This window comes from Nicotiana tomentosiformis, chromosome 6, assembly GCF_000390325.3.
Source record: "Nicotiana tomentosiformis chromosome 6, ASM39032v3, whole genome shotgun sequence".
Taxonomy (NCBI): Eukaryota; Viridiplantae; Streptophyta; class Magnoliopsida; order Solanales; family Solanaceae; genus Nicotiana; species Nicotiana tomentosiformis.
Genome location: NC_090817.1, coordinates 29,977,269 through 29,991,831, shown reverse-complemented (window position 1 = coordinate 29,991,831; position 14,563 = coordinate 29,977,269). Strand labels below are relative to the sequence as shown.

The 14,563-nt window shown below is 43.1% G+C and overlaps 1 protein-coding gene across 1 annotated transcript; it reads left to right on the top strand.

Annotated features, from left to right (window-relative positions):
• Positions 1-1,847: 1,847 nt before the first annotated feature.
• LOC138893737 (uncharacterized) lies at positions 1,848-2,432 on the top strand. The gene has a single exon (XM_070178392.1). The coding sequence runs from the start codon at positions 1,848-1,850 to the stop codon at positions 2,430-2,432; it is 585 nt and encodes a 194-aa protein (XP_070034493.1).
• Positions 2,433-14,563: the final 12,131 nt, after the last annotated feature.

The window sequence follows — 14,563 nt, the reverse complement described above, 5'->3', positions numbered from 1 at the left end:
GAAGGCTGCTTTCAGGACTCGGTTTGGTCACTATGAGTTCCTCGTGATGTCATTCGGGCTGACTAACACCCCAGTATCATTCATGCACTTGATGAACAGTGTATTCCATATCTTGATTCATTCATCATTGTGTTTATTGGTGACATCTTTGTGTACTCTCGGAGCCGGGAGGATCATGAACAACATTTGAGGATTGTGCTCCAGACCTTGAGAGAAAAGAAGTTGTATGTAAAATTTTCAGAGTGTGAATTCTATCCTGATTCGGTGGCATTTTTGGGTCATGTGGTGTCGTGTGAGGGGATCAAGGTATATCCTAAGAAGAATGACGTAGTGCAGAGTTGGACCAGACCATCGTTAGCTTTGATCTGGAGTTTCCTTGGTTTTGCAGGCTATTACCGTCATTTCATAAAGGCCTTCTCATCTATTGTTGTACCTATGACCAGATTGACCCAGAAGGGTGCTCCGTTCAGATGTACTGAGGAATATGAGGAGAGCTTTCAAAAGCTCAAGAATGCCTCGACTACAACCCAAATATTGGTGTGGCCTATGGGTTTGGGGTCTTACATGGTGTACTGTGATGCATCACGTGTTGACGCCGATGCAGTATTGATGCAAGATGGCATGGTAATTGCCTACGCGTCTAGACAACTGAAGGTGCGTGAGAAGAATTATCATGTCCACGACTTGGAATTAGCAGCTATTGACCATGCCTTGAAGATTTGGCAGCACTATTTGTATGGTGTCCCTTGTGAGGTCTACACCGACCACCGGAGCCTACAACATTTGTCCCAACAGAAGGATCTTAACTTTCAACAACGGAGATGCTTAAAGTTTCTCAAGGACTATGATATCACTATTCTATATCATCCCAAGAAGTCCAATATCGTGGTTGATTCCTTGAGTCAAAAGGCGGAGAGTTTGGTCAGTTTAGCATATCTACTGGTAGCGGAGAGGCCATTAGCATTAGATGTTCAGGCCTTCGCCAACTAGTTTGTTAGATTGAATTTTTTGGAGCCAAGTCGAGTTCTGGCTTGCATGGTTCTTCGATCTTCTCTATATGATCTTATCAAAGAGTGTTCATATGATGACCCCCATTTGCTTGTCCTCAAGGACACGCTTCAGCACGTCGATGCCAAAGAGGTTACTATTGGGGATGACAGTGTGCTACATATGTAGGGCCGACTGTGTGTGCTAAATGTTGAGGGTTTGCGTGAGTTGATTCTTCAGGAGGCTCACAGTTCGTGGTACTCCATTCATCTGGGTGTCACTAAGATATATCAGGACTTGAAGTAGCACTATTGTTAGAGGAGGATGAAGAAAGACATAGCGGAGTATGTAGCTCGGTGCCTAAATTATTAGCAGGTGAAGTATGAGCATCAACGGCCAGGTGGGTTGTTTCAGAGGCTTGAGATACCCGAGTGGAAATGGGAGCGAGTTATTATAGATTTTATTGTTGGTCTCCCACAGACTCAGAATAGGTTTGATGCAGTATGGGTGATTGTGGATAGGATGACCAAGTCGGCTCATTTTATTCCAGTGGTGACCACTTATTCTTCAGAGAATTTGGCTCAAGTCTACATTTACGAGATTGTCCGACTTCATGGAGTGTCGGTATCCATCATCTCTGACTGGGGTATGCAGTTTACATTACAATTCTAGAAGGTCGTACAATGTGAGTTAGGCACACGAGTTGAATTGAGTACAACATTCCACCCTCAGAGGGACGGATTGTCCGAGTGCACTATTTTGATATTGTAGGATATGCTTTGTGCTTGTGTTATGGTGTTCGGGGGTTCTTGCCACTTGTGGAGTTTTCCTATAACAATAGCTACCACTCGAGTATTCAGATGGCTTCGTATGAGGCCTTGTATAGGATGCAGTGTTCGTCTCCGGTGGGTTGGTTTGAGCCGGGTGAGGCGAGGTTATTAGGTACTGACTTGGTTCAGGATTCTTTGGAAAAGGTTAAGTTGATTCAGGATCGGCTTCATACAACCCAATCTAGACAGAAGATTTATACGGACCAAAAGGATTGTGATGTTGTATTCATGGTTGGAGAGCAGCTCTTGCTCTGGGTTTCGGCCATGAAGGGTGTTATGAAGTTCGGGAAGAATGGAAAGTTTGGCCCTAGGTATATCACACCTTTTAAGATTCTTGAGAGGATTGGTGAGGTGGCCTACAAGCTTGCATTGCCACTTAGTCTAGTTGTAGTTCATCCGGTATTCCATGTTTCTGTGCTCTTGAAGTATCACGGTGATCCGTCCCATGTGTTAGATTTTAGCTCAATCCAAATGGACAAGGATTTGTTTTATGTTGAGGAGTCGGTGGCTAGTTTGGATAGGCAGGTCCGGAAGCTAAGGTCAAAGAGAATTACATTAGTGAAGGTTCAATGGAGGGGTCAACCAGTCGGGGGCGACTTGGGAGACCGAGCATGATATGCGTAGCCGTTATCCTCATCTTTTAACCACTTCAATTATATATCTGTACTCATTCGAGGACGAACAATTATTTTAATAGGGGAGGATGTAATAGCACGACCGATTGTTTTGAATAATTTAGCCTCATTCCCATGTTTATTGGTTCCTCTATGTTGTATTGTTGTTTTGTGACTTACTGGGTGTGTTTTCTTTTGGGTTTGGGTGAGTTCGGTGAATTGGGATACTTAGTCCCAAAGTTGGAGGTTTTAGTTGAAAGAGTTGACCGTCCTTTGAGTTTTATGTAAATGACTCTGGAATGGAGTTTTAGTTGTTCTAATAGCCTCATATGGTGATTTTGAACTTAGGAGCGTGTCCGGGTATTCATTTGGAGGTCTGTAGGTCGTTTCGGCTTGAATTAGCGAAAGTTAGGAAGTTGAAGGTTTGTAAGGTTGAAAAGTTTACCGGGAGTTGACTTTATTGATATCAGGGGTCAGAATCCAATTCCGAAAGTTAGAATAGGTCTTTTATGTCATTTATGACTTGTGTGCAAAATTTGAGGTCAATCAGAGTTGTTTTGGTATATGATTTGGCATTAAGTTTGGAAGTTGGATGTTCATAGTTTCAATAGGCTTGAATTGGGTTGTGATTCGTAGAATCGATATTGTTTGATGTGATTTTTGGCCTCGAGTAGGTCCGTTATGTGTTACGGAACTTGTTAGTATATTCGGATGGGGTCTCAGGGGCCCGGGAGTGAATTCGATTGAAATCAGAATAATTTTTGGCATAAGGGAATAATGAAGCTGCTGAGGTTCCGGTACGATCGCACCTACACACTTTGTGCCGTAGGTGCAGCCCTGCAAGAGTGCCTATGAGCCACAAAAGCGAGGTTTAGTTTGTCTAGTTATGACCGCAGGTGCGGTCAACTATGAGCAGGAGTGGACGTGCGGTGCGAGAGAAGCTTCGCAGAAGCGGAAGTGGCTAGCCAACCCTAGGGTCGCAGAAGCGGAGACCTTTCGCATGTGCGTCCATGCTTCTCAAGTGCGTGAGTGCAGGTGCGTGATTTTTTCTACAAAAGCAGAATTCCCTGACCTTAGTGGGAACTGCACCTGTGGATGGATTTTCTGCAGGTGCGGGGTCGCAGGTGCGATGGTTTGACCACAGAAGCACATATCACTGGGCAGAAATGGCTTGAGACGAGGGTTTGTTTCATTTTTCATCTTGTGACTTAGAGAGCTAGGTTTGTGGCGATATTTCGAGGGATTTTTAAGGAAATTATTGGGGTAAGTGATTCTAAGTCGGATTTTGATATTATACATGAATCCATTGTTATTTTCGTCAATTATTTAGTGATTTGAGTAGGAAAATTTGGGGAAACCTTGTGAAACTTCTTAGACTAAATTTTGGCGATTTGAAGTCAGATTTGAGTAATTCTTGTATGGGTAAACTCGTTATCGAATGGGTGTTTGGATTTTGTAAGTTTGGTCAGGTTCTGAGGTGCGATCCCGGGGTTGACCTTTTGAGTTGGATTTTTGTTTATCTTTAAAGATTGCAACTTTATTGTTCGGAATAATTCCTATAGTTTGTGTTTATGGTATGAAGTTATTTTGGCTAGATTTGATACATTCAGAGTTGGATAATTGCAGGAAAGGCTTACTAGTGGATTGAGTTAGCGTGTTTCGAGGTAAGTGTCTTGCCTATCTTTGTACGGGAGAATTTTTCCTTAGGATTGGTGTTGTTTTGTGTTATTTGTGATATGTAGAATCCGTGTCGCAAGGTTACGAGTGTGTATGCGGGCTAAGTGTGGCAATTGACCAGTTATAGCTATGTAGATCCCTTTCATGCGTTTAAGTGAGTTGCCATTATATGTTTTATCCATCATCATTAGCCTATCTTCACATGCTTTACTTGACATCGTTAATACTTGTCTTGTTTCTTGTGACAAAGGCCGTGATTCACGCTAAGGCAAGGTTGTAATTTGTTGAAATACCATTCTTTTTGAGTTATTCACTTTCGGTTGCTATTGTTGAGACTCTTGTTCTTGTTGTGGTTAAGCCATGGGCTATTTATAGTGGAAACACTATTATTGTTGACTTTTGTGGCAAATTCTGGTATTGGGCACTTGAGGTGTGGTTTTTAATACGTTGTAATATCAATACGCATGTGGTGTTATAAGGGTTTGGGATCAAAAGGCATATGATAAGATAAGGTGGGCTTGATACGCGTGTTGCTAGTAAGGGAACTACTTGAAGCCACACGGTGTGATAAGGTGGGCTAAAGCGCGGGTAGCTATTCCGGAAAAATGATTTTCAAAACTAAATGCAAGGCTCCCACGGTGATATAAGAAAAGATTGTGTTTGATTTTAGAAATGAGACTAAGAGGTGGTACCTCGGTAGTGATACTTCTTGATACCTTTCATTTACAACACTTGTGTTTTGTTTGCATTGCTTTCCTTGGCATTCTTACTATGTGATTTCTTCTGTGATGTCTTAATTTCCTTGGTTCAGAATAGCTATCCTTGTCATATTTATTCATTGCATTATTTCCTTTGTTTTTCATTATCATACTGTCATATACCTGTTCAATATTCTTATTTATTCCAATACGGTTTTGACCTAACCTCGTAATTAGTCTATCGAGATTAATCTTGATATTTAATGGGTACCATTATGGTGTACTCATACTACACTTCTGTACATATTTTTGTGCAGATCTAGGTACCTCTTACCAACCGAGGCACCGGTGAGTCGAGCCCGGATTTCGAGACTTCAAGGTATACTTGCCGCAGTTCGCAGGGCTCAGAGTCACCCTCTATCTAGTTCTATATCTTTCTTCTTTTATTACATACTGTTGTATAGGGATGTCTAGAATGCTCTTATAGAGCTTGTGACTTGGTATCACCGGATGTTTGGAGTGTTGTAAAGTCGAGTTGTAGAGTCATTTTTATGATAGTGGTTAGTTAATTAGAAAGTTGTATCATTATCTCACTTAAAATATGCATGTATATTAGACATACCTAGTCTTAGAGACTAGGTGTCATCACGACATCCTGCGGATGGAAATTGGGGTCGTGACATCTCGGCCTCCAGAGCAGAAACTCGATCATAAAGATAGGAAGTTTCTTTTTCCAACTCCCCAATCCACTCATCAAGCCGTTCATCCTTAGGCCTCGCCATTGATAGGTCATTTTCCCACTTAGAATGAGGGTTTGGTTCGCCAACTCAAGGAACTCCACCCTCCTCCGAGTCTTCGACTGAGAAGAGTCTACCTTATTGAGCTCCTTCTGCTTCTCAGTGACCTCTCCACTGAGAGCCTTTGCCTTGAACGGGCACTCTTCAAGTTCACATCGCAGCTGGACCAATTGAGCTTGTAGATCGCTGCATTGTCCTATACGCCATTACTAAGCTTGAGCTCCTCCTCTTTGCTCCTCAATGTCCTTTCAAGGACGCTACATTTCTCCACAACCTGCATCATCTCCTCGTCCCTCTTCTTTTAATTCTCCCTTAGGACCCGCATATCTCTGCCTTCGCAAAGCTGACACTGGAGCTCTCGGAACTTTCTAAGGCACATTGTATACTTGTATTTCAACTTCACATAAATTTCTTTACGTCTCTTCTCCCGGCGAGCACTCTAAATATCTAGAATAACCATCTACAAAACAAAGAAAATGTGTTAGAACTTACAGAGAAACTAAGGCAATAGGATAATAACAGACGATAGTCGCACTTACCTTGAGAGCGAAACCAGCAATGTTATTTGACAGAGTACTTTCATTTAGCATCTCGAGGATCGTATCCTCAATCTCAGAACAAAGAGGACCGAGGGCAGGGACTACTCCCTCTATTGATAGTTAGACTATGATCTATTAGGATTGTAATAGTCTTGGAGCCCCCTTCCAACCTCAGCTCGAGTTGAGTAAGTCCCTCGTCGATCATCCTCAACTCGTCCAGATCCATATCATAACCAGACCCGACGCCCTCCTCAGTAACAGTCTTCCCTCTCTCACTAGCAGACGAGGGGGCATCCTCTGCAGCCCTAGAGGACGAAGCTTGCTCTTGCCTTGGAAGGGCGAGACAGTCATCAGGTATCCTCCCTTCAACTGTCTCCCTCGTAGGATGCACCGATGCATCCGAACTCATCTCCTTCAGGTGCGGCACCTCGGAGTCCAACTCAGTGCCCTATCAAACATGCACTGTTGTTGTCTCTCGAAGAGTGAAGTCGCCCTCCTCTAAGTTGATAGCTATCGGCTTTTCTCCTCCCGCATCTACGACTCTCCACTTACGGGGGATTAAACCACCATCTTCAGGAGAGATGTCATCGCCCTAATCAATCAGTGAAAAGAGTTGAGGAGCGGAAGCAGCAGACAGAACAGAGGCATGCTCTTAGACTGACGTAGCTGAGGGAGGGGTCGGTACTGAAGGGGCAGTGGTCGTAATAAGGGCAGTAGCCGATGGCGCAGTAGCCTTCCTCCGAAAGGATGGCACTGGTGCCCGGCTCCTCCGAGAAGATCCCCTTCCTGGCAAAAATACAAGCGTTGACGTTAGTATAACGAATCGGCATACAACAGAAAATGAAATGACCATGGCCAAGAAGAAGTTACCTGTCAAAGGAAGAGCCGGGTTGAACTTCTTGATGAGGCTCGGCCAGTCTCGGATTCATATGACATGGGGGAGGATTTTCTCGACCTAGTTAGAAAAGCTCGTGACTAGAATGGGAGGTTGATTGTTGGATGCAAGAAAAGAAAAGTCCTTCAAATAATTCTGAAGCAAGTAAAAGAATTCAAATAAAAATCGGATACTTATGCATGTAATTCCAAGTCACAGGAAAGCCATCAGCGTTAGCCACCACGTCCTCGGTATTGACGTAGAAGACATTGATCCAGAACTGGTGACTGGCCTTATCGTCCATCTTCACCACCGAGCATTTGCCTCCACAATGGTGAAGATTTAACACTGTTCCCCTATAGAAGCTTGGGGCGAAGAGATGTACCATGTATTGCAGCGTTAGTTCGACCCCAACCAGCTCGGCAAATTTGGTCAGCATTCTAATACTCTTGTAGACATATGGCGCACACTAAGCAGGACAGACGGCATAGTGACGACATAATTCCTCAACTAATGGAAGGAGGGGGAAAGAATAATTGATAAGAAAGGGATAGGTGTATAGAGCACAGTATCTAGGGTGATGAACATGTACCACGTCCCCACTAGTCGGGATCGATTTGACATGATTTGGAAGGCCGAACTTGGCCTTAAGTTTTGCCAATTCTTTTGACGTTATAGTTGATACGAAAATCCCGGGTGCAACGTCTAGTGATTTGGTGAGATCAGACCTAACGTCGGGATTGTGAGGGCTTATTTCCTCTACTGATGGGAATGCTTCATCATCAACAATGGCAGACACACCCTCCCCATGGGTAGGAAACACAACATCCAAGGGAGCAACATGACTCCCTTCACCAGCGTCTCAAGGTAATTTGGAGATGATGCAAAGTGATAAAGAATATTAACAAACGGGAAAGAAAGGGGATGATGTAGGGCTACAAAACGAGTAAAGGAAGTTTAGAGAAGAAATATGTAGAGAAGAAGGTTGTTGAGCTGAAAAGTTAGAAGAAACTAACTTCAAATTCGAGTTCAAGAACCTCTACTTATAGAGATCATGGCATTAGACTCGAAAACGGCTCGTCATAATTGGCATCAGAATAAAAATGGTATATCTAATCAAGGGTCATGCACGAATCGAAGCAACATATCGGGAATATGCGTCATAATGAGGCATGCTGTCATGACGTCACTCTAACCCTTGGATAGGATAATTCCAACAAATCGCCCGGGAAACCTGAGGTATTTAAAATATGCGGCCCACAGAGGGCCACGTTTCCTATTCAACATGACGTTTATGACTCTTGCAGCTTACTCAATATGTTTGATCGAAAACAACATTATCCGCTCATAAAGCTCACCTCCGAGGACGACCTTAATAAGCAGAGTAGCTTAATATATGGGTCAAATATTATCTCTGATATGATCAAACCATGTTAACATTAAGGAGGCACTTACAGACTGCCATGTGTCATCAGTTCAACTTCAACCAAGACCCGCCCAAGGTGGAAGTGGTCCCTGAAGCGATGAAGGATGGGGTCGAAGAGTCAGTGAAGATGAAGGTCGAGAAGTCGTTGTAGATCAAGGTCGAGGTCGACCATCTTAGACATAGTTATAATGGCTAGTTTTAGGTTAAGACACAAAAGAGAATATTCTATTAGATATTCTCTATACCTATACTATTAGAGTTTTTAGGAATATATTCCTATAAATAGAAAGAGACACAATGATAGGGGACATAAGATATTCACTTGTAAGAAAATACATTGACATTATAGAGAGAATCTGGCCATATTGCAAGCATACGAAAACAACCTTTTTACTAAGATTCTTGTCTTACTTTTCCACTTGATCCAAGAACAGCCTAAATGTTCAAAGGTTCATCAATCATTCATCATTGTCATAAAGAACATCCACAGATCCCACCCCTTTTCGTGTGACTCACGTTCTTATTAACTTAAATACCATTCATTTTTATTTATACTATTTAATGCTATCTTACACCTTTTTAGATCATTGAATATTGTTATTATTGCTCACATCTATTTCCATTTGGTTAAATATATACACTATCTACCACAAAATCGACAATCTTGTCTTTCAGATATTAATATTAGCTAAGATTGACTCTATTTTACTTAAATATAATTGGTTTAACTCGTATCTAATTTTTGGATTAAATAATATTGTGATGACCCTATAGGTCATCTTATGTTTTAAAACTTAATTATGTGATCTGAAACCTTAAAAATCTTGTTATAGCCTTCCTCGATTTGCGTGCACAGTCCGGCATCTTTCTGGAAAGCTTTTATGTCAAAAATGGAGAAAAATATAAAATTTTGCCTTAAAATTCACATGAGTTGACTTCGGTCAATGTTTTGAGCAAACGGATCCGGATTTGTATTTTAATTGTCCCGGTGGGTCCGTATCGTGATTTGGGACTTGGGAGTATGGCCGGAATCGAATTAGGAACTCCCTAGCCTGAGTTATCGCATTTTATAGAAATTTGAAAATTTTAGGCTTAATGAATTTGAAATGGTTAACCAACGTTTGACTTTTGGATATCGGGTCCGTATTTTGGTTACGGAGCCCGGTATAGGTCCAATACTATATTTATGACTTGTCTATCAAATTAACGGAGTTAGTTTGACGTAATTCAGACGTCCGGTTGTCAAAATAGAAGTTTCAAAGTTTTCTTGAAAATTTCATTTGATTTGGTGTTCAATTCGTAGTTCTAGGTGTTATTTGGCAATTTGATTGCTCGATCAAGGTCGTATGATATTTTTAGACTTGTGTGCATAGTTGGTTTAGAGACCCGAGGGCTCGGGTGAGTTCTGGTTTGGCTACGTAGTGAATTAGACTTAGAACATTGCTAGTGTGCTTCTGCTTTTGGTTGCAGGCCCCAGATCTCGCAATTGCGAGATCAATTATCGCATTTGAGGCCACTGCTGGGTTCGCATTTGTGATCTACTCATCACATTTGCGAAGAGTAGCTGGGGAGGCCAGAGTTCGTATTTGCGAACAAAACTTCGCATTTGCGAAGTGGGAGCTGGGTAGGCAGTGATCGCAAATGCGATCAATGGGTCGCATTTGCGAAAAGATCAGAGTTTGCATTTGCGAGCTATTCTTCGCATTTTCGAAGAAAGGAGGGATGTGATGATCTTCGCATTAGCGAAGGATTCTTCACATTTGCGAACCCTAGGTCGCAAATGCAACATCTGCAACTGATCAATTATGACTTAGATGAGATTTTTGGTTCACTCTTCAAATTTTCAAAACCTAGAACCCTAGAGGCGATTTTTCCAAGACTCTGTCTTCCCCAAATCATTGGTAAGCGATTCTAACCTATTTCCTTTCAATCTTTCACTACATTTCACAAGTTTTCAACCTAAAATCTAGAGTTTTCATGGTGGAATTGGGGGGTTTTGGGTAGAAATTAGGAATTTGGTAAATTGGGGATTTAGACCTCAAATTGAGATCGGATTCCAAAACAAATTACATAACTGGGCTCTGGGGTGTATGGGTAATTGGGTTTTGGTCCGAACTTCGGAATTGGACCAAGCGGGCCCGAAGGTTGACTTTTGTTGACTTTTCCAAAAATGGCCTAAATTGATTTCTTTGGAATCGTGGGTAGTCCCTAATCCTTAATTTGAATTGTTTGGTTGGTAAATTGCTAGAATCTACCTGTTCGGAGGCTTGTTTGAGGGGAAAAGTTGTGATTGAGCATTGAATTGCCTTTGGAGTGAGTTAAGTGTTGTTTCTAACCTTGACTTGAGGGAATTAGAAACCCTCGGACTATGTGTTATGTGAATTTCATATGAGCCGCATTACCTGTTTTCCCTATTTTTCTGCTTTCTTTAATTGTCTTTTCCCTTGTCTTACTTGTTCTCTACTCTAAATGTGTTTCCATGCCTAATTACTACCTGTTAATCAATGTCTTCTCCCGTTTATGATATTAGATCCTTTGTTTTCATAATTTCATGATTTCCTGCCATTTGCTCAAGTTGGATTATTTGCATCTTCTAGTTGTAAAATTCTGGATTGGTCTCGCTGTGTAGAACTTACTTATGTAGATTCTCATGTTGTGTAAGGTTCCCTATTTGGTTCAGTTGGTATTTAAGGATTGTAAAGGGCTTCCCGTGATTTAAATTGTGAATTTTACTGTACACTTCGAATATTTGGTATTGATATGGTGGGATCGGGTTGCACTCCGCAAAAGGTGAGATAAATGTGGAATAATGTGGTGGGATAAGGGTGAATCTATACTGTACGGTGGGATCTGGTTGCACGCCGCAACAGGTATAATAAGGGTTGATTGTTTTGGTGGAATAAGGGTGAATTATGATTCTAATATTGTGATACGGTGGGATCGGGTTACGCGCCACAACAACCTATGTGTTATATTTCTCTGAGCTGTGTTAGTTTTATGGTATTTTCTTCTGCACTTAAGGATTGGTAAATTTTGAACATTGCTGGCTTATTTCCTGGAGTCGTGGTTATTAGTTGTAATTTACTGCTTATTTACATTCTGTATTTCATTTTCTGTCTTTATTATATATATTGCATATAGGTTGTAGTGTGAGTGTCCCCCTTAGCCTCGTCACTACTTCGTCGAGGTCAGCGTCGACACTTACAGAGTACATGGGGTCGGTTGTACTCATACTACACTCTGCACTTCTTGTGTAGATTTTGGCATTTGTCCTAGCTGATCGAGAGGGGTAGCAGCTCGGACTAGTTCATTGGAGACTCAACGTAGACCTGTTGGCATTCGCAGACCTTGAAGTCCCCATCTATCTTTTCTTTTTTTACTGTTTCTTTCGTTCAAACAGTTGTATTCCTTTTAGACTTTACTTGTAGTAAATCCTAGAAGTTCGTGAATTGTGACTCCAGATCCGGGATTGTAGTAAATATTAAAGCATTTATATTATTCCGCACTCGCTTTATTTCTTTTTAGTTTATTTGAAGTTATTTACTGAATAGAATAGGTATTAGATTAATAAATCTCTAACGTTGGCTTGCCTAGCAAGTGAAATGTTAGGCGCCATCACGATCCCGAAGGTGGGAATTCCGGGTCGTGACAAGTTGGTATCAGAGCACTAGGTTGCCTAGGTCTCACAATTTACGAGTAGGCTTAGTAGAGTCTGGAGGATCTGTACGGAGACATCTGTACTTATCTTCCAGAGGCTATGAAATTTAGGAACAAATTTCACTTCTATTCTTTTTTGTCGTGCGATTTTGTTCTCTCAATACTAATTGAACTCGTCTACTCTAATTCTCTCGCAGATGGCGAGAAGACGTACCGCATCTTCAGCTGAGCAGCAGCCAGAGCCTCTAGTGGCAACCCCTACGAGGGGCAGAGGTCGAGGTCGAGGCTGTGCCAGAGGCCGAGGCAGAGGCAGGGCCAGGGCTCAGCCCAAAGTCCGAGCAGCAGCCCCAACAGTAGAGCCTCAAGTAGAGTATGACAAGGAGGTTCCAGCCCAGACTGTTCTTGTCGGGGAAGCTCAGGTTCTGAAGGGGTTCATTTCCACTCTAGTGCTTCATGACGCTTTGGTCCATTTGGTGGGCCATATGGAGAGTGTGTCCCAAACTAGCGCATTCCCTATGGCACCAGCCGTCTCTCAGGCTGGCGATCCCGAAGGTGGAAATTTTGGGTCGTGACAAGTTAGTATCAGAGCGCTAGGTTGCCTAGGTCTCACAATACACGAGTAGGCTTAGTAGAGTTTGGAGGATCGGTACAGAGACGTCTGTACTAATCTTCCAGAGGCTATGAAGTTTAGGAACAAATTTCACTTCTATTCTTCTCTGTCGTGCGATTTTGTTCTCTCAATACTAATTGAACTTTTCTACTCTAATTTTCTCGCAGATGGCGAGAACACGTACCGCATCTTCAGCTGAGTAGCAGCCAGAGCCTCCATTGGCAGCTCCTACGAGGGGTAGAGGTTGAGGCCGAGGCCGAGGCAGGGACAGGGCTCTTCCTAGAGCCCGAGCAGCAGCCCTAATAGTAGAGCCTCAGGTAGAGTTTGACGAGGAGGTTCCATACCAGACTGTTCCTGCCGGGGCAGCTCAGGTTCCGGAGGGGTTCATTGCCACCCCAGTGCTTCAGGACGCTTTGGTCCATTTGGTGGGCCATATGGAGAGTGTGGCCCAAACTGGCACATTCCTCATGGCACCAACCATCTCTCAGGCTGGAGAGGAGCACATACTCCTACTACTCACACTGCAGAGCAGATGGCTCCCCAGTATTAGACTTCAGTAGCTCATCCAGTCAGAGTAATTTAGCCGGTTATTACGGCACAGGCCGGTGATGGGTAAGCTATGACTTCTAAGGCTTTATGGAGATTGGACAACTTTACTAAGCTCTTTCCAGTTCACTTCAGTGGTGCATCTTCAGAGGATCCCCAAGAGTATCTTGACAGCTATCATAAGGTGCTACAGAACATGGGTATAGTGGAGACCAATGGGGTCGATTTTTCCGCATTTTAGATGTCAGGTTCCGCCAAGAAATGATGGAGAGATTATTTGTTGACCAATACAGCTGGGTCGCCTGCTCTTACTTGGGACTAGTTCTTTCGGCTCTTTCTAGAGATGTTCCTCCCTATCACATTGAGAGAGGAGCATCACTGTCAGTTCGAGCATCTCTAACAGGGCAGTATGTCTATTACTCTGTATGAGCCCGTTTTGTGGATTTGGCCCTTCATGCTCTTCTCCTGCTTCCTACTGAGAGAGAGAGAGAGAGGGTGAGGGGGTTTATTGACGGACTTGCTCAGGCTATCAGATTGCAGATGGCTAAGGAGACTGGGAGTGAGATTTCTTTTCAGGCGGTTGCCAATGTTGCCAGACGAGTCGAGATAGTTCTTCCACAAGGAAGTCAGGGGTCTGACAAGAGACCTCGTCATTCCGGTGGGTTCAGCGGTGTCTCATCTGGAGGGAGGGGTAATTTTGGTAGAGGCCATCCTCCCAAGCTGTTTCATTCAGCGCTTCAGGCATCTCACAGTGCTTCAGGGAGTTGTGGTCATTATGTGCCTTATCCTAGACAGCCAGCCTACAGTACACGACCAACTCCTATCAGTGCACCTCTTATTCAGAGTTATTACCGTCGTGATCTGACCCTTCGAGTCAGTCTCAGTTTCCACAGCCACAGTACCAGGATGGATGCTTCGAGTGTGGTGGTTATGGTCATATCAGGAGGACCTGTCTGAGATTATTGGGCATCCCACCACAACATCAGGGTTCTCGTGCCCTGGTCCTGGCACCAGTTGCTGCACCGCCTGCTCAGCCAGCCAGAGGTAGAGTCCATACTATTAGAGGTAGAGCTTAGGCCGTTAGAGGTGGAGGCCAGCCAGCTAGAGATCATCCCAGCGACGTGGTTCAGAGTGGTGGGGCCCAGCTATGATGTTATGCTTTTCCAGCTAGGCCTAATGTTGATTCATCCGATGTTGTTATTACAGGTACTGTTTCAGTTTGCAGTAGAGATGCTTCAGTTCTATTTGATCCGGGATCTACGTACTCACATGTGTCATCCTATTTTGCTTCATATTTGGTTATGCCTC